General features: G+C 41.3%; 1 protein-coding gene across 50 annotated transcripts in view; it reads left to right on the top strand.

Annotated features, from left to right (window-relative positions):
• MAGI1 (membrane associated guanylate kinase, WW and PDZ domain containing 1) overlaps positions 1-20,757 on the top strand; it is a 480,329-nt gene extending 459,572 nt beyond the window's left edge. For 23 of the 50 annotated variants that reach the window (XM_083491061.1, XM_083491110.1, XM_083491072.1 and 20 more), the window contains 6 exons: positions 4,767-4,970; positions 10,505-10,595; positions 10,738-10,798; positions 12,024-12,170; positions 12,861-12,999; positions 17,864-20,757. In XM_083491061.1, the coding sequence (XP_083347187.1) occupies positions 4,767-4,970; positions 10,505-10,595; positions 10,738-10,798; positions 12,024-12,170; positions 12,861-12,999; positions 17,864-18,624 (1,403 nt within the window). In that variant the 3' untranslated portion in view covers positions 18,625-20,757. Of the gene's footprint in view, positions 1-4,766; positions 4,971-10,504; positions 10,596-10,737; positions 10,799-12,023; positions 12,171-12,860; positions 13,000-15,897; positions 15,987-17,863 lie in introns of all 50 variants that reach the window. The other 27 variants (XM_083491069.1, XM_083491105.1, XM_083491064.1 and 24 more) reach the window with 4 other exon arrangements.
• The last annotated feature ends 4,189 nt before the right edge of the window (positions 20,758-24,946 follow it).

Below are 24,946 nucleotides of genomic sequence, written 5' to 3' on the forward strand. Positions count from 1 at the left end.
ATACGAGAGCTTCTTTCTTCCCCTGTTTTTATACCTGAATCTATATGTTACAGCAGAGTCTATTCAAATCAATCTCAATGTTGGGTTAGGGAAGAGCTTCATTTCTTCCGTTATCCAGCTCTAACTTGTCTAAACCTAAAACTTACTATAGTAAAGGTAAAGGTACCCCTGCCTGTACGGGCCAGTCGTGTCCGACTCTAGGGTTGTGCGCCCATCTCACTTAAGAGGCCGGGGGCCAGCGCTGTCCGGAGACACTTCCGGGTCACATGGCCAGCGGGACGAAGCTGCAGCTGGCGAGCCAGCACCACAGCAGCACACGGAAATGCCGTTTACCTTCCCGCTATAAAGCGGTACCTATTTATCTACTTGCACTTAGGGGTGCTTTCAAACTGCTAGGTGGGCAGAAGCTGGGACCGAACGACGGGAGCTCACCCCGCCGTGGGGATTCGAACCGCCGACCATACGATCAGCAAGTCCTAGGTGCTGAGGTTTTACCCACAGCACCACCCGCGTCCCTAAACTTCCCTAAACTTACTATAATAGACTTTAAAATATGGTGTGCTTCGTTGCATTGCTTACCCGGCAATGTTTAGTAATCCTGCCTGCAACATGTAACATGCCCTGCTGTTAATTATGACAACAGGGGTTCCTGAACCACTTGTGCTAAATGGTCCTTTGCAAATTCCGAGAGATAAGAGTTCTTCTGTCCCCAGAGGAGAGAAAAGCACATTTGGAATTGCATGGGATAGCCATTCAGTTTTGAAAGGGCCTCTCTGACCATCTGTGATGGCTATTAAGAAACCATCATTGCAGATGAGACGATGAAGCAAGTACAGTTACAGAACCAGTCAAGACACACCAAATTGGTAGTAACTCTGAGGTGCAGGGGCCTAACATAAGGAGACAGTCCTTCCTTGTGATAGTGTAGCACATGAGCACCCATTCCACATATAGATGTATTTTTTTTACTCTAAAACTTAATTAACCGTTGTGAAATGTATTGGAGTGGTCTCTTAAATAAGAGTATTCCAAAGCCTATGCTTGCCCAGATCAGCCAGAATAAGAATGATGAATGTGACCATTTGTGAAAAGATAAATTTTCGTGGCTAGAAATATGAGCAATGTGGAAGCAAATTTATGTCTTGACTTGACTCCCCCCCTTCTGCTCCCCAGAAAACACTTCTCCCCTATATTTTGCATGAGATGCTTGCCCTTAGCTACAAAGTGTGTGACTCATACCCATAGGGTTCTTTGTATCGTTATTCCGATCTCACAGAGGTGGTCTGCTGAGATGGGTTGAGCTACTTCAAAATTGTATTCATTTAGTTGTCTGGGTGTGTTAAGGAATTAGTCAATAAAAGTTACTCTCATGTGACAAAGCCAGGAGTGGGTGATACACACCAATGTAAATTATATAACGACCAATTATCATCAGTTATACTGCCTTCGGTTAGTGAGTAGGCTTTTCCTCATGTTGCCATTTTAACTCATCCTTCATTGTGATCTTTTTGATAAAGCACAGCATAAACATGTGTTTCAAACTACTAATAAAAATGCAGTGCAAGCATATCTTTGGATGAATGAATATTATTTCCAGCCACTTGGAAAAAATTACGTAGGTGTGATGGATATGACCACATTCAGATTCAACTGCACCCACTTACTAAATGCTAGTCTCTATATCTGCCTTGGGCAACTTTTGAGAAGTACACACGAATGTGGAAAGGAAGTGTTGTGAAAGCTAAGCAGTGTCAAGACAGCAGATTTTGACTTGAAAGTTCTCCTCAAGAAGTCAGATCTGGGAATCTCATACAGAGCTGGTATTCTGAAATTAAATTCCAACGGTAGATTGGCGGAAATAGAGGCAAGTGCCAGAATTGATCTCCAAGCCAGAGATGAGAAGCAAGAACAGTACAGCACATTAGGTCTTGCTGAAAGATGAGTGTAGTCAAGATAGCCAGTGGCCCGGGCTGAATCAAAGCAAGGAAAAAAGCCAGAATCCTGCAGCCAGTTAAGTCCACTTCTGGACCCCATTAAAGTATATATCCATTAGATTAGTAGTTCATAAAGTGATCACCCTTGTACTGAAGATAAAGTGCTGTTGGTTTAAAAAAGAAAGAAACTAACAGAATGACCAAAAATATTGCTCAGCTCTCTCTGCTTCTTCCCCCACCCCCACTCTTCTACTTTTAAGTTATTATAGAACAATTATATCACAAAAATATTTGCATTTGTTGTCCAAATGCAGTGCCAGCCTCGCATTGTGGAGTGAGTTGGGCTTACGCATTGGACTCTTAATCGATGTGATGGCTTTGCCTACCGTTAAATCGTTGCAAAATTTCTGAAGCCAATTCTGCGAGCCTGAAAGACGCACTTTTTTTTGCAGTATTGTCAAAATATCACTGCGATTTAACATGCATTGAATAGTTAAAATCTGAAAGCTATTCTTCTTCATCCTAACAATATAGTAAGAGGCACCAAATTTATTTTATTTTCTTGATTGGCTTGTATCCAAAACGTTTGGACAACTGGGCTTGCCTGCCACCAGTGGAAATAAGTTGCTATATCTCCACTTGTGCTAACTCCAAAGTTTTGCTGGAATGTTGTATGTATTCTTTCTGGTATAAGATACTAGAAGGCATATTTCTAAAATAGGTTTCTGTTAACTTTACACTGTATATCACATTTTAAGTACTTTTAACAAACCTCTTGTCACACATTGCTCCCATTTTAACAGATTTCAGTCTCCCGTTTGCTACAACTTTTGTTACCCCCTCATAACGCCACATGGTGCCAGTGAGTAGCATATTGAAAATAGGAGGCAGTGGCCCAAATCACACTTCAGCCATAGCACCACCGGAAACCCTGAGCTTTTCACTGTTTCTCCACCTTCAGTTAAAATGGAGGTACAATAGAGAGAGAAGAGGGGTGGAAATGCAACAGCATGACCTAATAGCGTTGTGAGGATGAATGGAACAGTGGGGGAAAATTGAGAAACTTTATTGTTCGTGGATTTCAGGGTAGGTCAGTTAATACTACCTTTGGAATATACCTTGATTTAGGCTGAATCATCCCCAGTGATTTTGTAAAGTTGATCACATGGCTGCACAGTATTTCCTGACAGCTGATCCCTTCGGGTTAAATTCTAGTAAAGGTTCTAGGAAAGCAGTGATGGCCAAACATGGCCCTCCAGCCCTACAACTCCCATCATCCCTAGCTAACAGGACCAGTGGTCAGGGATGATGGGAATTGTAGTCCCAAAACAGCTGGAGGGCGAAGTTTGCCATCACTGGAGTAAAGGGAACAAGTAGCCAGCAGTCAACCCTTAAAGTGTTCATATTCTGCTGCAACAAAGAAACCAGAATTCACCTGTTTGTTACAATTCACAATATGTGTTAGGTGGAGATAGGAAATAAAATACATTCATCCCAGATCACTTGCTCGTTTTCTCTTGCGCTCTCCAATACCAGCGGTGGGGAACTTGTAATCCTCCAAATCTGATGGGACTTCCAGCTCCAATCCTTGTGGCCTTGGCAGTGATGGTAGAATTGGAACCCAGCAACACACCTAATTCTAAGCACAAACACCTGGAAATGAGTTCCATGGAAACCAGTGGGGCTGACCCTAAAACAAATAAATGCATTTAGATTTTTGGCTTGCAATTGAGAGGTGTTGTGGTCAGGTTTGGGGATTTCCCACCCACTCTTTACCAAGATCGCAAAGGGGAAGAGTTATCAAATGGTTTGGAGGCAAGTGGCTTTGGAAGGCCGTGGGTGGAATTCGTCGTAGCGCTAAGTCTCTCATTCCTTTGACGCAGATTTCTGCTTTTGCAACGAAGTGCTCCTCCCCTCTCCTTTCCCCTGCATGCCCCTTAAATCTGTTTTAGGGGTTCCCCCCAACCTTCTGGAGCAGATTTGGGGAGGGTGCAGTGCGCACGCAGGAGAGGGGGTGGGGAAAGTCCCGTTGCGTAAGTGGAAACCTTTGCGCTGATGGGAGGTTGTGGCTGAATGCTGCCCCATATATTCCAGTCCTCCTGTCCCTTCTGTAGTGACTCTGCTCCTTGCCTCAGATAGTTACCTCAGAAAGGAGGGGAAAACATCACCCAGTTCCCTTCTGCTTTTATCCATGCTGTGTTCATTTTATAGTGCTGATTGCTATGAGGTTTTTTTTAAAATAATCAAACAAAACTTCCTTATTCCTTGGTAGACATAGAATTATTGTCTTTCAAAATGGAGAAAGAACAAAACATTGGCAGAAGCTTTAGCAGGCACTCACTGAGATGACGATGATAAGATATTACAAGCTTAGGAAAACAATAGAGAGTTGCATTTCCATACAGCAGCAAACCTTGAAGTTTGCAACTAAAATCCTCTGTGATTTTATTTTGGGGACCACAACTCATCTGAAGAAACTGTGCAATTCTCAACCATGTTAATGGGAGAGAATTTTTTGTGTTTTGGGGGGGGCGGCGGGGAGTGGGGATTACTGAGGAAGATGTAGGAAATGCAATTTTGTGAGGCTTACTTTGCACTCCCAGAGCCAATTGCCAATGTTTTGAGCACTGGCAGCAAAGCTATCCTTTAATAACTTTTGCTTGATGCATTAATTAATTAACCCTTAACCTTCTCTTTCCCTTTTCAACCCTTTTTCTCCTTTCCCCCTTCACCACGTTCCCAACGTATGTAAACAATTTGTTAAACAAAAACCAAAAAACATGCACACGCACACGAAATATATATATAAATATCGCAATATCAATACAAAAGCGGGCAATGCATGTGTGGCCATGCCTCACAAAATAGGTCGAATTATTGAGGGGAGCCCAGCAGACCGCTGTGGGAAGCTGAAAGTGGGGGACCGGATCCTGGCCGTTAATGGATGCTCCATCACCAACAAATCACATTCGGACATCGTCAACCTAATTAAGGAAGCGGGAAATATGGTTACTCTGCGCATTATCCCAGGGGATGGTAAAGTATATATTCTCTTAATTTTTCTCTACCCACCCTCTCCACTTCCCATCATAGTTGGTCATTGCTTTTTACGGGCTTTTGAGTTGCTTTGAGCTACACCGACTTAGGAGATTGTGGTCCGAGCAATTCTAAAGCCCTGGGCATATTCTGAGAGAAACTTGTGCTGTACGGTTATTTATTTATTTTCCTTCTACAGAAATGCTGCAATGGGCAGGTGGGGGTTTTTTGGGGGGGGAGTAGACTTTGCTCCCACAACATTGTGTCTTTTTTTGTGTGGGAGCTGAGTAGTGTATGGAAATTTTCTAGTTGAATGGAAGGGCTCTTTACAGTTCTAATTCCTAGCTGGGACACCCTTTTCCCTCACACTCATTGTCCATTTCTTTCTCCCTCATTGGTGTAGAGCAGGGCTTCCCAAACTTGGGTCTGCAGCTACTTTTGGACTACAACTCCCATCATCCCTAGCTGACAGGAACAGTGGTCAGGGAATGGTGGGAACTGTAGTCCAAAAACAGCTGGCAACCCAAGTTTGGGAAGCCCTGGTGTAGAGGATCTACAAGACATCTTGGTGCTTTCACAGTGCCAGTGATGTGCATTTTGGCACTAAGCGATCAGATGCATTCCAAATAGCCACTCCAAAAGCATGCTCAGTGCCAATTGCCTGTGCATGGTTGGAGATATGAACCACTGGGGATCTTCCGTCCATCTCAGCAAGGCCATTTAAGCATTAGGAATATTTTGGGGTGATTATCAGAAATCGGGGACATTTGAAACTTGTGGAGCATGTTTTAGATGCATCTCCTAAAGAATAGTTCCAACCATTTGGATGTGTTAACTTGTGGTAATAACTCTAAAGCATTTTGCCAACCTACAGAAGCTGGTACGGCATTACATGCCCTGGAAATCTCAACTTTACTTTAAAAAAACCAAAACCCTCCTTAGTCCTCATGGTTGCTTGATAGTTCAACTGAAGGCAAAAAGGTACATATAGGGAGTACATGGAGCAGGACCCAGCTCAGACATGAGAGAGGAAGCTTATATTTTTGATCCGGTGCAATTTGGTCCTTTGCAGTTTGGTGACCCTTCATTCATGACCACTGTTTCCTTTCCATCTACTTGCCTACTGACTACAATCCATATACTCAAGTCTCACCATTTCTCCTCCTTACTTCTTTTATTCTTTGTTAACTTGACTCTTAAGAAGCAGAATAAGTAAATTCTGAAGCAGTTATTGGATTGTTACAGGGGTGTGACATCTTTGTGCTGGAAGCACAACACTGTATTGACTTTGAGACTACAATCCATTAGGAATGTGGTTGGAATAAACAATACTCTTTCTACAACATACTCAGAATCATCTGGAAAAGCACTAGATGTGATTCTTGTGGTCCCTTACTCCATTGAGAAGCCATGAATCACACACGCTCTTTCTGGAGAATCACTGACACCCCTTTCCCTTCTATTTGCAGTCTTACAATACCATCACTAAATCTAATGTACATCCTGCATGTTTTGAATCTGCTTTTGTCTTAAGGGATGGCTGCGCGAGGATAGCTGGCTCTCATTCTCTGCCTTTCGCTATGTGTAATCCGGAAGTTTTATGTGTTGCAAAGGAAGGTTAGGAAGCAAAAAGGATAAGCGCCTGTTGAAAAGAAGCTTTGTTTCTTCTCTTTAGATCACTCTAAAAGCTTTTCTGTAGTCACGAGAGTGCTTGCTTTTTAGCTTCAGAAGATAGAACCAGATTGAGGATTTGTAGTCTTACGGACAGAGCACAGGACAGAAAGTTACATCGTCATGAGTTAGTAGGGTAGTATATTTATTCAGCAAGTTGCTTCATCATATCTTAAGATACTGTTTCGTTAGATGCGTTCTTATTTTGGAATGTGCTTACATATTCCAGATTCTCAGAGGCCCATAAAAGTTAAGGTATTTCATTTATTTCAGAATAAATGCTACAGAGAAAAGTACCATAATTCGGGTGTCCCTTGATCTCAACGGGATGGTGTTGGTGGGAAGGAGAATTTGTCTGGTCACCTTACTCCAACTCTGCTTTTACGTGCTGCAGAGTGATTAAACTGACACACTTCTACTTTTGTTGTAAACTGCCCATGGAATTCTAAGAAAGAAAGAAAGAAAGAAAGAAAGAAAGAAAGAAAGAAAGAAAGAAAGAAAGATTATGTTATATGACTGCTTTATAAGCTTCAAAATCCATGTATATCCCTAAGAGACATATTTAGACCCTTGAATACAATTATCCCTGTCATGGATTCCAAGAAAAGGCAGATAACATGGAGGAACTTGAAAGTAGCGCTGTGCCATATATTCTTAGATGTATGGCATCATATTTGGGGAGTGAAGCAAGGGCCTTTTAGAGTTCTTCCATGTTTTCTCTGAAATGACTTTGTTACTATTAGCTTTGTCTATGTGATGGGGGGGGGGGTCATCAAACAGACATGTCACCCCTGTTTTCAAAAGCCCCCATGAACAATTGCTGAAAGGGCAGCATTTTCACAGACTTGAAATCTCAGATTGCTTCTGAGATTTGAACTTTATAAGTTTGATAGGTAGGGTATAAACATTTCAAATAAACTATATCTCCATAATCGTTGGATTTATTTACTTTGCTTCATTTATGCACCACCCATATACACAACTCTGTCCTCACGAGTGATTTGCAAACTTATTAAGAAGCCCAAAATACAATCCCAAAATGGTAAAACAATAAAACAAATTATTAGCAATGCAGCAAGGAGGAAAGAACTTAATAAATTAGCTTTTTTCCTGGAATAGGCACAAATGTCCACTTGTCCTTTGGTGTAATGATACAAAATATAATTTAGAAGCATACATTGTTTATTTGTTACACTTTTACCCTGTTGTTTCTTCCAAAGGGAGTCCACCCCTTATGTCAGAACTGCTGGCACCTGCCCTATTAATATCCTTCCAAGTTGTAGAGACCTTGATTAATCAGAGATTTGACAGTTTGTATCTTAGACTTCTGAAGACATCGGGGGAAATTAACCTCTGTATTTCAAATGATTTTATTACACTATGCCAGAAGTCAATAAGTTGTCTCAAAGATTGATTCATTTCTTTAAACAATTCAGCAGATTTAGGGTTGCATCCAACTAAGATCTTAAAGTAGATCCCTTTAAATTAAAGACCACAATTTGGTCATGCCTATTGACTTCAATGGATCTACTCTGGAGTAGGACTGTCGCTGGATACAACCCTTACTATTTTCTGAGACTATTCAGCAAATGTACCATTTTACTATACATTAACAAAATAGTCAGAGCTGCCAGTCTGGAGTTTTGCCAGTCAGACCTGTATTGTAACAAATATACATGTTCAATATACTTTCTGTTTTCAAGTCTGGAAACAGTAGAGAAAACAAGGATTTGTTTTCATTTGAGGCAAATATTATCCTTATTCTGAAATATTCATGAAATTTTTAAGAGACCAATTTTTGTAGAGAGTCCAATTTTGAAATTGATTGCATATCATGGGGCTGCTAAGATGCTCTCTTAATTAAACTGGTTCATATCCAACTAAGTTATACTCAGAGTAGACCCAGTGGAATTAAAGGGCCAAAGTTAGTCATGCCCATTATTTCAATAAACCATCTCTGAATAGAACTAACACTGGAGACTATCCCTTGTGTGTGTGCATACAAACCAGTTCAGTTGTTGAGGACCTGAATTGCTTGGATGTTGTAGGGCAACAGCCACCAAATGACTTCTACCATGGGTGTGGCCTAACGCAAAATGGTTGCTGGCTCCCAAACAGCCGAAAAAAGAATTCTTGCAAAAACATTTCATCACTAACATATAAAAAATACCTGCGAGTTTACTAAGGGCTGGTTGAGTCAATCATATAATTCACTTGATTTCTTTAGCTGATGACTGGCAGCTAGTTAATAAACTCATTAAAAAGCAGTGTGCTTGAGGTGCCATAAGATTCTGCATTTCTGATTTTCTCATCTATTCCTGCATGCCAGTGATGTTGCAGTCATGAAGTGAAGAACGATCCTGGCATTTCAGATCATGTTCTCCATAACAAGCTGCTTGACGTAGTCTGCCAGCCTCTGTAAAAACTGGCTGAACCTCTTCCTCTTTCAAAGGCCCCTCTTCTCTCTCTTGCATGCTACCATTGCGATGAGGTCTTAGTTCTCCTTCCTGGTGTCTTAGTTCTCCTTCCTGTTTCTCAAGTTCTCTTCCTAGCTCAGTGCTGTTAAGGGAAAGAAAGTCCTTCCCCCAAAGACCAGCGGAAGAACAGGCAGGCATGTCTCTATGTGTGTTTTTGTGTGGCTGCATGCCTGTTGAGCACTCACACGTGCCAAGACATTGGCCATGCCCTTGAAGGGTTGGCCAACAGCACCCCTGCTTTAGAACAGAAGAACAAAACACATGTTCTCATTCTTTACTATCATTGTTCATGGCATCCCTTGCCTTTACTACGACTTAATCAGTTTGGCTACAGTCACCTGTGTGGTTTTATCAAAGACACCATAATAATACATCAGACAAGATGATGTCAAGGACAAAATCACATAGGTCACCAAAGCCAATTGGATTAAGTGACTGTGGACTGTTATTTTTTAATAGTTTATTTATTTGAATACACACTTCCATAAAATATACCATAAGGGAGCAAGGACAGGGAGGGCAAAGAAAAAAAGAAGGGCAGCGATGGCTGCCAAACAATACCAAAACAGTGTGAGTGTTCAGCAAAGTATTTTTTCAACAACTTGGCTGTGTGCATGTGAATGCTGCTTTTGAAAGTGAATGTTGAAATTAGGGAGCGTTTGTCTCGACCCTTCATAGAATCAGCTTTTTTTGTTTTTGAAAAGCAGCTCTTGAACATTATGAAGTGTAACAAATCCCTTTTACCAGCTGTATCATCAAGTCAACAGAAAGCTAAACATGCTGATATTGCTCAGTGTTTCTGTTTAAATCGGGAGTCAAATGGTGAGAGTGAGTCAAAAAGTGACAAAGAAATGTCTTTGGATATGCCAGAATGACAGCCTCCCCACCCCACTCGTGTGCTTGCAACCATGAGGTCTAAAACATCTTGTGAGACAAACTGAATATTAAAGATATCAGGATCACAAAGCATAAAGATCACAGGATCACAAAGCATAAAAAGCCCTAAACAACCAGGATAAAAACCCAGACATACAACTAAAATTGATGCTGTATGCAATTATGTGTTCACTGCCATGATGGAAGAAGGGGAAATTCCACTATTATTTTCATACATACACTAGTCCCCTCCCACCTTACTAATATATTAAGGCTTCGTAGGCAATCTGTTAACCAGTGTGGTGTTAAATAAATACTCAGTGGGGCAACCACTTATATAATTCACTGTGTGTTACTGGATTATGTGAGCTGGTACAAATCTTTGTTGGGCAGCGTGTTGTTTAAAAATGTATTTGATGACTTTGGGTTACTTTGGCCAAGGGAAAGCTGTGTGTGAATCATTATCACGAAAATAGCCTGCCTTACAAAGGGCATTGTTTTATTTTGCAGAATCCTCCAATGCAACCTTATTGACCAATGCAGAAAAAATTGCTACAATTACAACCACACATACTCCTCAACAAATGCCGCAGGAGACCAGGTCAGCCTAATGTTCATTTCTGAAAGTGTGTTGATCTTCTCTTTCCCCTTTTACTTCTCATGCATCTTCCTAACCATAACACTGACGCTGTTCTCTCTCCCCCTCTACTCCCCACCTCCACATTCCTTATCAATTTGAACAGGAACAACACAAAACCAAAGCAAGAGTCCCAATTTGATTTCAAACCACCCACAGCCTCACAGGTAAGGTATCCTTATCCAATTTGTGTCATTTATGCTGTCCCTTGCATGCCTGCAGGAAATCTTTATTGCGGACTGGGGAACCAGTGGCCTTCTAGAAATTGTTCGACTCCCACTCCCATCACAGCTAGGGGGTTAGAGAGACTTGTACAGCAGCAACATCCAAAAGGCCACACTGCTTCCACATCTCTGCCCTATGTCCTTCCTCTGTCTAGCTTGTCTGAAAAATATAAATCACCAATTAATGTACTCAAGTGCACTAATGGTGCCCCAACCATATTTGTAGTAGAGATGTGTTTGTAGCAGACAAAGCTTACTCATGATTGATGAGGAGGGTGGTGAATATTCTATGATGATACTATTCATGGTGTGTTTGCAAGATTTCTTCAGTTTCACCATGGTGATAAGTTGTGTTCCAAGCCCTACATTTAGAAGGTAAAAACTCAGCGTCGTAAAAGATCCCTATAAGTAGCTCCCTTGTCATCCCTTCCATAGGTGGTTTTGTGCATGTTTCATTGACTATTATGGCCTCACATATCTGTTACCTCTTCTGCTGACAATTGCCATAGAAATTGCTGCGATTGTTCCCTGTTGAGTGCTAGTTTACGATATGGAAAGGATAAAGGAGGAAGACATTTTTGTATCTTTCTTAGCTATGTATTCCTCGATATAAAAAACAATAATAATTAGAAAACAGGATATATGATGTACCCGCAGTATGCCTAAGGATCACATAGGAGACTTCCTAGCAATTATAAGTACAGTGGTACCTTGATTTCCGAACTTAATCCATTCCGGAAGTCCGTTCTTAAACCAAAGCCTTCTTAAACCAAGCTGTGCTTTCCCATAGCAGCAGGGGACTCAATTTACAAATGGAACACACTCAACGTGTTCTGTTTCCAAGGCAAAGTTCACAAACCAAAGCACCTGCTTCCGGGTTTGCAGCATTCTTAATCCAAGTTGTTCATAAACTAAGCTGTTCTTAAACCAAGGTACCACTGCAATGACTATGTAGTTAACTTCAATTCTGTATGCAGAATGAGATTAATAAAGAAAGGTCTCTGTCATTTGCTCTTAATTTGGGATCCTAAATTGGGTCTTTAAGAGCAGATAGATCCTTCTGAAAACAAGCCTGATTTGATGCACTTTTCGTATTAACTTAAAAATAATGATAATTGTAATCTCTTTCAAATTGGTTGCAAACTGCTTCTTATTACTTCCCTTCTAGCCGGACCAGGATTTTTACACAGTTGAGCTTGAAAGAGGAGCCAAAGGGTTTGGCTTTAGTCTACGAGGGGGCCGAGAATATAACATGGATCTCTATGTGCTGCGGTTAGCGGAGGACGGTCCTGCTGAGAGATGCGGGAAAATGAGGGTATGTCTGTAAAAAGAAAACATTTTCCATGAGTTCCCCTTTTCACTAGATCTAAGAAAAGTCTGTTGAGAACCAGAATCTCTGCCCCCAGCTCCCTGCTCTTTCTCTTGCTCTGTTTGGGGGAGGCGTGGGCATGGGGAAAGAGGATGGTCTCTAGGTACAGTGATTTTTAGGGCCCTGAGATAAGCTTCATGTGTGGCCCGTTATAGAATGGACAATGCAGGAATGCTGTGTCATACAGTTCTCTGCAAAACTATCATATGTTTGAGCGGTACTAGTATGTACAGTGAAAACAGTGCTTTTGGTTTCTGTCCCCTCAACCTTCTGGGGCAGATTTGGGGAGGGTGGAGGGCGCATGTGGGAGGAAAAGAAGGGAAGAGTTCAGTTGTACAAGCAGTTGTATTCAGTTGTGCTAAGGAAATAAACAATTATCTGACCTTTAGAAGACAGCCCTGTATAGGGAAGTTTTTAATATTTGATGTTTTACTGTGTTGGGTGTTTTGATTTGTTGGAAGCTGCCCAGAGTGGCTGGGGCAACCCAGTCAGATGGGTGACATAGAAATAAATCATCATCATCATCATCATCATCATTATAAATGATTGTGCTAACAGAACAAGGGCATTGGACATTGCCCAAATTCATGTTCTTCCAGCATTTTTCTTTAATCATGGATTATTTTGTTATGGCAGATCGGTGATGAAATCCTGGAGATCAATGGAGAAACCACAAAAAACATGAAGCACGCCCGAGCCATAGAACTAATTAAAAATGGTGGCCGCAAAGTTCGCCTGTTTCTCAAACGTGGAGATGGCTCTGTACCAGAATATGGTGGGTCAAACTATGAAAACATTCCTTTTCTTCCTCCTGGCATCACACCATGAATGATATGTCTCAAGATCTGAAGCGGGGATTCTTTTCCGTCCCCCACCCCTCTCTCTTTCTCTCTTTTTTTCCACCAGTGTCTTACCAACCTTGGCAACAAGTGGCTTAATTGCCTCACTTGTGCTGAATTTTCTCTACACATTTTCATCCTTTGCTTGCTACTATGGACTTTTGTGGGGGCACAGTGTACAGGCAAGATCATCTTCAAAGCAGTATTTTTTTGGTGATCAGAGAGGGCAAAAAAAACCCCAGAGAGACAAAAACAAAAACCCTACTATCCTGTCCGACCAAACAAGGAATGTTTATTGAACTGTGCCAAACTCTTTCTCAGCGGATGAATTGTTTCTCTCGTCTTCTGATCAATTCAGAAATGGGAATCCTGTATTATACTTCTGAAGCTGTAGCCTTTGTTTGGCTTTTGTCCTTGGCTGTTGTCTGTAACCGTAGGCATGAATTCCAAGATGGTGTCTGGGCTTTTACTGTCCCCTTATATTTATGTAAATATTTATAAATTTATTTTTTAAAAGTATGCAATACAATATATATATATATATAAATATAAATATACACACACACTTGGACCCCTCTCCTGCCACCTTCTTTAATGTTTGTTCGTTCACAACTGTGTAAGCTATGAACAAATTCAATTTGCCATTCTCAGTGTTTTGTCATGTCCGGTGAGATCACATAAAATTTTCTTGCCAAGGGTTTAAAAACAAATAAATAAGGTCAATGTTAAATGACCCTCTTTTCCCACCACTGTATTTGAGTTCCCTAGGTAGAGGTTTTGGGTGGCTTAATATTGTATATAATGTTACGCTGTCTTATTTATTTGAGATAATTATTTGAAGGTATGCCCTGGATTGTGGGGTTTTCCCCAGCTATATAACAGGTTTCCAACCAGTTATGAGTTATAAGCACATAAATGAACAGAGATGTCCTTTATGCTTCCCCATATTCAGGATAATAATATATCAATAAATTATATTCCTTCTATCCCAGTGTGGGAAATTACAATGGTCCCAACCAGTCTCCCTTTATTGTCCTTCTCCCCCCCCCCCCCCAAGCTGAATGGAGGAGGGCTTGGTTGGTTAGCACAAGGCCACATGTGGATGGGAGCGTCCCAAATTTTAAGGGTCACAAGCTGGACTTTTTAGAGTAAATTTGCACCAAGTTGAACTGATCTTATGAATGGTTGAGCGTGTGTCCAGGTGTCAATCCATCTTGTCCTGAAAAGTTGAACTTGAGGTGTGAGGAGTTACAATCTAGGCCAGCCCTCGCCAGCCTTGTGCCGTCCCAGACATAGACTAGAACTTCCTTCATCCCTGATGGTTGGCCTGGAGGAGACATGGAGGGCACCAGGAAGGCTGATCTAGGCCCATAGATCTAGGCTCAAACTGTTTATAAGGCCAGGTCTAGAAACACAATCACCTCAAAAAGTCAAGCTAACATGTTGACGTTAACATGCTTTAAAAAACAACAACTTGTGAGATTCTTCCCTAAAGGCAACACATAAATGAGTTCTTTCCACTGTTCTGTCAGAGGCAGCCAGGTGCTGCTTTGGCGTGAAGTAGCAATGCCGCAAGTGCTGGGATGGGATTTTTTTCCTTACACACAGAGAGAGAATGTCAGAGGAAGCTGTAAGGCTGCTTGCGAACACATTGGAGTGCTTTTCCCCAAGCTGGGCTGGTGTTGATATCTCCACTAAACACCCCACACTCCAATTGCTAATTATTTGTTTAAAAAAGGAACAGTGCGAATGTATCAAACATAGGCTCATCGTCTATTTTTATTTATGACACACTCAAGACCGTGCACTCAATTGCCCGCAAAATTACACTGGGCCCGAATAGCCTGGCCGATTCCACTCTATAAATTCAAATCCATTTGTAGTACTTAATGAATCGAAGCTCTTTTGTGTTTGCAATTCTCTTGTACAAACCACTCTGTTAGCCATCTTTCAGCAGGACTAAAGTTGTGTAATGTTCTTTCTTACTCTGTCTTTTCCTATGCTCTTTTGGCTGTAAAGTATTGTATCATATGTTAAGCATCGTAAATATATCCTGGGTTGTTTTTTTTCCTTGGGGGGAAAAAAAAATATTGCTTCACATCTTCAAGAAAGTCTGTTGCACCGAGGATGAAAATCCCAACACCAGGGCATGGGGTGGGGCAGCTTCTTTTATTTTCTTTGTCTTTTGGATGCACGTAACAAATGTTAATCACGTAACCAATTCCATTTCTGAGCAAGGGGCTTTGCTGCTGCTGCTATGTGCTTGTAACATTCGGGGGGCTTAAGGCATCTACAGTTCGCTGCAGTCACTAACAAGTTGCTTCGAAAAAATAATATGTTAGGTTCCGATATTTTTCTGACTTGATTGGAACGTGCTTCTCTAACGAGGCTGTATATTTTTGTAATGAGTTTTGTACTTATTTTTAACGTTGTGATCTTTCGTGGGCTTCTTTTTGTCGTTGAATGTTAACTTGTTTTCCTCTAACATTCTGTCTCACTTTCCAATTATGTCTCTTTCTCCTCCGTCTTTCTCTCTCTCTCTCTTCCTCTTTTCCTCTCTCTCTCTCTCAGAATGGATGCTTTAGTTGTCTGGGTTACCTAATCACCTTTTTTAAATGTTTAATTATAATATGTCGCTTTAACAACTGCTATCTCTGCAGCCTTATATCTGGGTGATCCGGACTTGGGAAAAAAAATAAACTTTTCTTTATTCTAAGATAAAAACAAATGAAGATTTTTTTTTTCTTTCCTCTTTATTATAGGGTATCTAAACATTCTACTTTTCTCTTTCTCTTTCTCCTACTTTTCTTGGTGCCGGGCTCTTCCTTCCTCAGCGATGATACCTCCTAATATCGCTGCATGTATGAGAAATGACAAGCTCGGGGAGTCTTGCTTCTACCTTATGGGCCATAATCAAACTACGGTTTGTAGCTAAAATCAATACTAGGTGTTTCTGTGCTGTGGCCTAATTCTCTCACATTGCTTTCCGCTTTGCTATACTTCTGTATATACGGCAATTCATTCTGAGCAACCTGCAGTTCCTTGAATTACTGTAAGTACACTGAGCAACACGGTCTCCTACTGCGGACCACAAGATACCAAAATAAGTTGGCATCAGTAGAAGAGAAGAACGTGGTCCTCCATATTTTTATTTTTTTGAAAGCCAGCTGATAAGATGAAACTTGAACATGGTTTCCACCTAGAAATCATCAAAATAATGGCCTGCACAAAACCAAAACTAAGCTGGTTGATCAAGACAAGAGGTCACATCTCAGAAGTTTATTTAATATACAGGAGGAGAGAAAGAAGAGTCTTGGACTCTAAAGCATTTGGTCATTTTAGTTTTCCTAAAACACCTGTTGGGCACATGTTGGGTATCTTGATATAAAATCCATAAAATTGTCTTATAGAAGACATCTGTGTATATATAAACAACACACACCCCTCAAAGCAACCTAACTGCAATAGTTTGTCATTTTTATAATAAACAATTCACAACCATCCATTGCAAATGATGTATCAAATTTTAAAATTCACTCTAGCACCAATTCTTTGCTTTTCATATTGCCATTACAATGTCATTGAGCTTACATCATGTACATTTGTTGCAAAGGAGATTTTAATATTCCTAAGAGCTCCATTCTGCACATCTAAACAGCTTTCCATTGCTTTAATAAGATGAGATCCTGTCCTTCTCCATTCCCCATCCTCCTTGCTGCCTCTCATTGTGTGTGTTTAAGTTGAGTCATTGTGGCAAAACCAAAATTGTTCCCACCACACTTCCATGATATATTGAAACTAACTGGAGTTAAGCTGTATGCCTACTGTTTCCAAGAATAGGAACGCAAGGGTCATAGTATAAACGCTATGCCATTGAAATCTGTATCTCCAAGGCACATCACTCAACAAGATGTTTGTACACTTAAAAGAAAACCATATGAATAAAACACTTAAGCTTTCCAAGAACAGCATTTCCTCCCTGCCTCCCAATTTTTCCTGAAATAAATAAACACACTCCTTTTGTTTAACAGACATTTAACACAGGGAGGTGGCAAAAAGGAAAGGAAAAGGATATGGAGATATTAATTGGATATAAGATTATTAATTCTAAAGGAATGAGGGTAGGGAAGGGCCATAACTCAGTTGTGAGGTGCATCCTTGGCATGTAAAACCTTGCAGAACACTCAGCATCTCCAAGTAGAGCAGGAAATACAGTGGTACCTCTGGTTACAAACTTATTTTGTTCCGGAGGTGCATTCTTAACCTGAAACCGTTCTTAACCTGAGGTACCACTTCAGCTAATGGGGCCTCCTGCTGCCGCCGCGCAATTTCTGTTCTCATCCTGAGGTAAAGTTCTTAACCCGAGGTACTACTTCTGGGGTAGCAGAGTCTGTAACCCGAGGTACCACTGTATAGGGCAAACAAAGACTTCTGTCTAAAACCCTGGGGAACAGCTGCCAATCATTGTAGGTAATACTCAGCTAGACGGAGTATACTTGGCATAATATGTAAACATATTCTCATTTGAACCTGAGAAAGTTTAAAATTCCCCCACTCCTGATGTAGAGGAGACCAGAATCTGGCCTAAGATGGCCCCAGCCAGGACAAATGGCAGTGCTTATCTCCAGCCCTCAGCCTTGGCGGTTTCTCTGAAATTAACGAACGCTTCAGTTAGTCTCCTACTGACTGCTTAACAGTTGTTTGTTTTTGTCACTAATGAAGCCTGAGGAATGAATGACTGGTGTCAGACTCTTAAGACGAAGGTGCCGATACCAAACATGTTTGTTGTCTTTTTTTCAGACCCCAGCAGTGACAGGAACAGTCCAGCCACAGGTTCACAAAATGTATCGGAAGTGAAAAACATGCCATCTGACAGACGACAACACTCATCATTGGAGCCCAGTTATCCACCAGATCTTCACAAATCATCACAACATGGAGACAAGCGGATATATGTTAAGGACCCAAAAGGCAGCAGAGAGTTTGGCAGACAATCTAATGAGCACCACACATGGAATGGAACTTCTAAAAACAGCAATAGCATAGCAGGCAGGAAAAAAGACAGGTCCCCAGAAGGCAGGAGAGACCGGCAACCGGAGAGGATGGTGGTGATCAATGGACAAAAACGGAAATCTCCCGAGAAGAGGAGGGAAGGGACCAGGAGTGCTGACAACACTTTGGAGAGAAGGGAAAGACACGAGAAGAGGAGAGACTTTTCTCCAGAGAGACGGAGGGAGAGGTCACCAGCCCGCAGGAGGGATGGCTCACCAAGCAGAAGGAGGCGGTCGCTCGAAAGGCTTATGGATCAACGAAGGTCACCTGACAGGAAGAGGGAGAGCTCCCCCCCTGAAAGGAGGGCAAAGTCAACTGACAGGAGAAGGGAGAGGACCCCAGAACGGAGGAGAGAGAGGTCACCTGACAAAAGGAATAGAGATGATAGAGTGGGTTTCAGGGAGAAGGAAGAGCGCGCTCTAAAATACGACACTAATAAAAATAACAGGCACCCCCCTGAGCAAAGACGGCGACCCTATAAGGAATGCAGTACTGACCTCAGTATCTAGTGGGTTTTGCAAGCTCAAGATACAACTGCGGCCTTTCCAGCATTCAGCGTTCCCAAGAGTGCGAAGGTAGCAAGCTGGGAATCCATTTTAGTTCCCCACATCTGATGCCTCCAACAGCAACAGTGCAAATGAAATCTAAATCATGAGAGTTTGTGCAAGTCTTGTGCCTGGTTTATGACAACATTAAAGTATTTTCCAATGTATTCATTAAAAAAAATGTCGCCAAATGTTAGTCTTGAAGGATTATGAAAGTTGTGTTCTTCCATAATCAGTAACCATAATGAGCATAAAACCTTTCATTGATAACTTTTTGTTTCATTGTTGTCCCTTTCCTAGTTATTTGGAGGGCGAGCCAACAACGGTTAAGGGTTTTATGACCAACCACACTGATTTGCTCTCATTGCGATTCACTGCAGTGACGTTATGTAGGATTTCCTAAAGGATGGGTTGGAGGAAGAGTGTTCTTATGAAGAGTAGGTTTATAATTAAATAACCGAGAACTACTGTGGTAGAAGGGTGTGTCCCCCCCTTTACATATAAAGAACGTATTGCTAAAATTAAGAACTATTTGAAGAGACTACTATTAGGATGAAGGATATTTATACAAATCCACACAGCACAAGATGTTAAAAGGAATTTATAGTGTGTTCCATGAACAATATGTACTTTTGGGTCTCCTTTAAAAGGAAGCAAGGTGGCCAAGGACTGGGAGCCATTGTGTCACACATGGGATCAACCATCTTTTTCTTTTTTTTTCTATCTGGACACTGAATATTTCACAAAGGCAGCACCACTGTGAGTCTTCTTCGACTGGGCGGATGAAACGAGTCTGGACAATATCATTTGTCTACTCTGAAGGGAAATTTATATTAGTTTTGGTTCCTGAGTCAAGATGCATTTTGAGGAACAAACGCTCCTTTCACAGACTGGGTTTTAATGCCTTCAGTTCAGGCTATATGTTTTTATTACTATTATTGCCAAATGGAGCTGCTTCTCTAGGATTCTGTTTTTTGTTTTGTTTTGTTTTTCCAATTTGCTGGTCCACACTTACTTGAGACAAAAGAAGTGCATTTGCAAAGGAAATGTGATGTGTCGAGGACTGTTAAAAGCAGTGGCTGGAAAGTTTGGCTATGGGGTTTCAACACCAAGTATATGCTGTACTTCTGGACTGTAAAGAATGGGGAGAAACCAATACAAGGTTCTATTTTTTTTAATGGCAAGTTTGTGTGGTAGGTCTGCTGTAGTACTGATATGAGATATTAATGGATTACTGCCTAGCTGAGCCAAAATGTTTGCCATTACCATTGGACCACTAAAGGTTTAAAGACTGCTGCTTTTTTTTTTTTTACAGTGCATTGATGTGTACATGTATACTGTTTCACCATCTTTTACACACACACACACACACACACACACACACGTAAGGATTACAAGTCTATCACTGTTGTTGCCATGGTACTGTAAAGAAAAAGGAAAAAAAGAGATGGCCAATCATTGTGTGTACAGAGTTTAAATTGTAATTAATAGAGCCTGTTGAAAACAAAACAAAAAAAACTGTTGCCTTTTTTCTTATATAAAAGAGACTTTATGACAAAATTTAGCTGTGGGGAATGTGCTAAGTGTTTATATTTCTGGGGGGAAAATGGAACAAATTGATTCATGAGGATATATTTTAATGTAAACTGAATCAGGTATGTAAAGCTGTTTTAAACAGGAGACTGTATAAGTAACTGAAGCTTTTGTTGGTTTGAATATCATATCTTTCCTCATGGTTGGGGGGGAGGGGGCTGCCTGTTTGACCCTTAGGCACTTGTGTGCGGTCTGTGTTCTTCAGTCCTCATTTCTTGAAGTGTGCTATAGTCATAATGCTCTCTCTTCTGTGTCGATGAAAAGCAGTCTGTGGGCCAATCTTTTTTATAAAACACTATGCATATATAAATACTACATTGTTCATAGCTTTATTTGACTTAATCGGGTTTATACATGACATTAGTTATAAGTAGATGTGGACTTTACCCAGTATAAAATTCTTTCCTTGGGATAAAACACAATGTATATGATGTAGCTACTAAGAAGGAAAGAGTCTGTGAATGCTATTTTTATTATCAAATAAAGATTTCCATACAAAGTAAACAATATGGCTGTAGTGGTAAGATGAAGAAAGTCTGCGGTACGACTTGCCCAGGTTTGCCCTGCTCTCCTTATATAGTACTTGACGAAAGAAGGATGCAAGACTCCCTTAGGAGGTACGAAGAGGTTTGTATGTGGGCGTCTTGGCTGAACCAGTGGAAGACCAGCAGAGTGTGCAGTTGTGTTCCCAAATCACATCAAACAACAGCTTTAATAGCGAATGGAGAAGCGTAAGGGCCATAGGTCAACAGTAGAGTGTCCAGGGTCATTCCTGGCTCCAGGGCTGTCTGAAAACTTGGAGAGCTCCTGCCAGAAGTCAATTCTGAACTAAATGAACCAATGGCCTCGCTCAATGAAAGGCAGCTTTCTAGGTTTCCTCTTGTATGCATTTTCCTTTCTTGGGTTTGTGTTTCAGTGACTTTCTGACTAGGATCCCTAATCAGCAGGGCAACGTCTCAGTTGATCTTGGATCCATCCAGTATACAATGGAGTTATATTGCTGGTGCGAAGAGGTCTAAGCAGTGCAACCTGCCTGGGGAAGGACCACATCTAAGTCCCTTTGGAGAAAAAGCATGGCATGAGTGGAATAATGAAATTGACCACACATTTAAATATATTGGGTTGGCTACAAAGCAGTAATTGTGTGACAGTTTTCTTATGATTTTATGAGCTAAACTGATAAAAAGGTCAAAGACTCATTCAAATGCTGATGGTTATTAAGAGTAGGTCCAAATGATTATTCCTTTTCTTTCACATGGAGGAAGGAAGATAAATGAAGCCCTGATGGACACATGCACCCTGTAAGACAGTCTAGTCATCCACTTCTCCCATAGAGGTAGCTTCTTCTTTCTCAACACAGCTCTAATTTTATAACATTCAAAATTTAAAAGTGGTTTTCATCCAATATGTCAGAGCTGCTGTTAGTGGGGGTTAATAAAATAAAGTTGAAATACTAGGTATGTCAAGGTAATTACTCTCTGTGTATGAGTGCATTTAAAATATTGCAGGCTGATAGCATTGCTTGATGCTATTTTTTCAGTCCTCAAGTTTTGCACAACTGGGGTCACAATTTGCTTTGATGAAATATGTTAAGCATGCTATAAGCCCAGGAAAGATCTTTTCTACATCTTTCAGTTTACCTCAGAAGAATGCCGTGCAGGCCTCAGTCAGGGACTTTACCCACACCCAAACGTTTTAAGTGAACTCGTCTCTTAAGATCCCTATAAACTTGTTGCCCAACATTAAGATGCTGAAATCATGACATTTCCAATAAAGAATGATTCTTCACAACATGTGAGAGTAATTCAAAGAAGCGGGGCCTAGCCTAAATAGAAAAGCACTTGGGATAAGGCATTCCACAACTTGGTGATGCCAAACACTGGAATCTTTTTGTCCTCAGAAGCACCTTAGCTGGCAGAAGGACACACAGAAAGGCATATCCAACTAAACACACAGGGTGGATAGAGCCAAAAACCAAGGAGATGGTCCTTAAAATATTCTGGCCTTACATTAGAGACCTCCAGGTGTTGGATCTGTGAGGGCCATCATCCCTGAGCTTTTGCCATGCTGCCTGGGGCCAGTGGGAGATTGGAGTCCCATGACATCTGGAGGGCTATAAGTTCCTCATTCCCATCTTAACAGTCTGGGACTGCAGCGATGGTATGGTGAAGGACCAGAGCTAAGTGCTTTGCATGAAGAAGGCCCCAGGTTCAATCCCTGGCATAATAATAACAACAACATTTATTTATTATTTATACCCCGCCCATCTGGCTGGGCTTTCCCAGCCACTCTGGGCTGCTTTCAACAAAAATATTAAAATACAGCAATGCATCAAACATTAAAAGCTTCCCTAAACAGGGCTGCCTTCACATGTCTTCTAAAGTCTAGTAGTTGTTCTCTTTGATATCTGAAGGGAGGGTGTTCCACAGGGCGGGTGCCACTACTGAGAAGGCCCTGTGCCTGGTTCCCTGTAACTTCTCGCAGTGAGGGAACTGCCAGAAGGCCCTCGGCGCTGGACCTCAGTGTCCGGGCAGAACAGTGGGGGTGGAGACGCTCCTTCAGGTATACTGGACCGAGGCCGTTTAGGGCTTTAAAGGTCAGCAGCAACACTTTGAATTGTGCTCGGAAATGCATCTTCAGTTAGAAAGATCAAGTGGACCTCTGCCTCTGGAGAGCTGCTACCAGTCAAAGTAAACAATACTGGACTAGGTGGGCAAAATGTCTGGCCTGGCATAAGCAAATTCCTAGGTTCCCAACCAGCATCTTTAATTGTGGTTGGAAAAGAGCTCAAAAGCTGGCAGAGGAACGGAGTGACCTCCAGAACAAAAAAATTGCCAGTTCCACTCGAAGCTTCATTTGCTTGATTAGTGCTTCATTAGAAATGGGTAAGTTATGAATGAAGAGTTTTGCATGACTCAAAGCGTGCATAAATGGAAAAATAAAAGAGTGTGTGGCTCATTCTGGGGTAGAGCCAACTACAGTGGTAAGTACTTAATTTGTTCCGGAGGTCCGTACTTAACCTGAAACTGTTCTTAACCTGAAGCACCACTTTAGCTAATGGGGCCTCTTGCTGCCGCCGTGTCGCCGGAGCACAATTTCTGTTCTCATCCTGAAGCAAAGTTCTTAACCTGAAGCACTATTTCTGGGTAAGCGGAGTCTGTAACCTGAAGCGTATGTAACCTGAGGTGCCACTGTACAGTTCCTAAGCTTCAGGGCAGTCAAACGTTTGGTGGTGCTCTACCTGTTGCACCAATAGAAGCCCAGAAGGCTCTTGCTGTACCCCAGTCAGTTGAATCAAATATTCTAATGCAGAATTATATATCAAGATATTTGGTTTGCCAGTGAGTAGAGCCTTGACCACCATCACTGACACACTTTTTCCAATAAGCTCTATAACCAGTGTGGTGTAGTGGTTAAGAGCAGTGGGCTCGTAATGTGGTGAACCGGGTTCGCTTCCCTGCTCCTCCACATGCAGCTGCTGGGTGACCTTGGGCTAGTCACCCTTCTCTGAAGTCTCTCAGCCTCACTCACCTCACAGAGTGTTTGTTGTGGGGGAGGAAGGGAAAGGAGAATGTTAGCCGCTTTGAGACTCCTTCGGGTAGTGATAAAGCGGGATATCAAATCCAAACTCTTCTCTTCTTATCGGCTTTTGGCAGATTTGTATTTGGAGTGGGATGTGTACTCATTTCCTAGCCCAGGCCAACAGTGACTACACCAAAGGGGTAGCAGCACAAGACAGAACCCCCAAAACCAGCAGAAGCAAGAGTCTGATTTTTTTGAACTCCATGGTATAAATCTTAAACACAAAAACATTTCAAGCTACCATCTTAATTCAGGGAACAATATTTTTAAAAAAGAATACATGAAAACGATCAAGAACTTAAGTTAAATATTCTTCTCATAAAACATAATGAAACGTATAATGATCAAACAATAATTCAACAAAGAAACAAGGACATATTAAGAACAAATATATCAAGGATCAACGTTTCCCTCAAAGAAGAAAAGTTTTTTCAGGAGCTGGACAATTAGGATAGCAGATGGGCTGCAAACCTATATCGAATCCGTCTGCAGAAAGGAACTTGAAATCAAATATAAGCAAACATTTATCCTTTCCTAGATTCAAAACAAATGCTGAACTTTATAAACCATATAACATAATAACGCCAAAAAATGAAATAGTATTACTTACTAGGGAAAAAAACACCAACATCTTTGCTGCTTTATTTAGCAGACTTATCTTCCTAAATCGGTGGTTCCCAATTGGTAGTCCACAAACCCCACAAGGTCTGCATAACTCACCCAGGGTGGTCTGTGGCCCCATTTGCATAGCAAAAACTACCATAGAGATCTAAAAAGTCTTGAAAGTAGGGGGTCAATTCCTTGGCTTTTGAAAAACTGGGGGTCCACAGTACTTAGCTAACTGGGAACCACTGTCCTAAATGAAGCCCTGTGTATATAGTCTACACAGTATATAATTCTATTTGGCCAATTATTTAAGGACTGTCCTTCCATCTCTACTTATGTTGGATCAAAGGCTGTTATTTTGATCTTCAATCTTCTCTAGGTCTCTCAAAATCAGTGTTTTCAAAAAATCTGAATTGATAGATATATCATGCCAGAGGGAAGAAAAGCTTAGTCATCTGCAAATGGTCTATAAGCCACAGGGGAGGCAGCATAGTGCTCCCTAAAT

The sequence above is a fragment of the Podarcis liolepis genome (assembly GCF_965112155.1).
Source record: "Podarcis liolepis genome assembly, chromosome: 2".
NCBI classification, from domain to species: domain Eukaryota; kingdom Metazoa; phylum Chordata; class Lepidosauria; order Squamata; family Lacertidae; genus Podarcis; species Podarcis liolepis.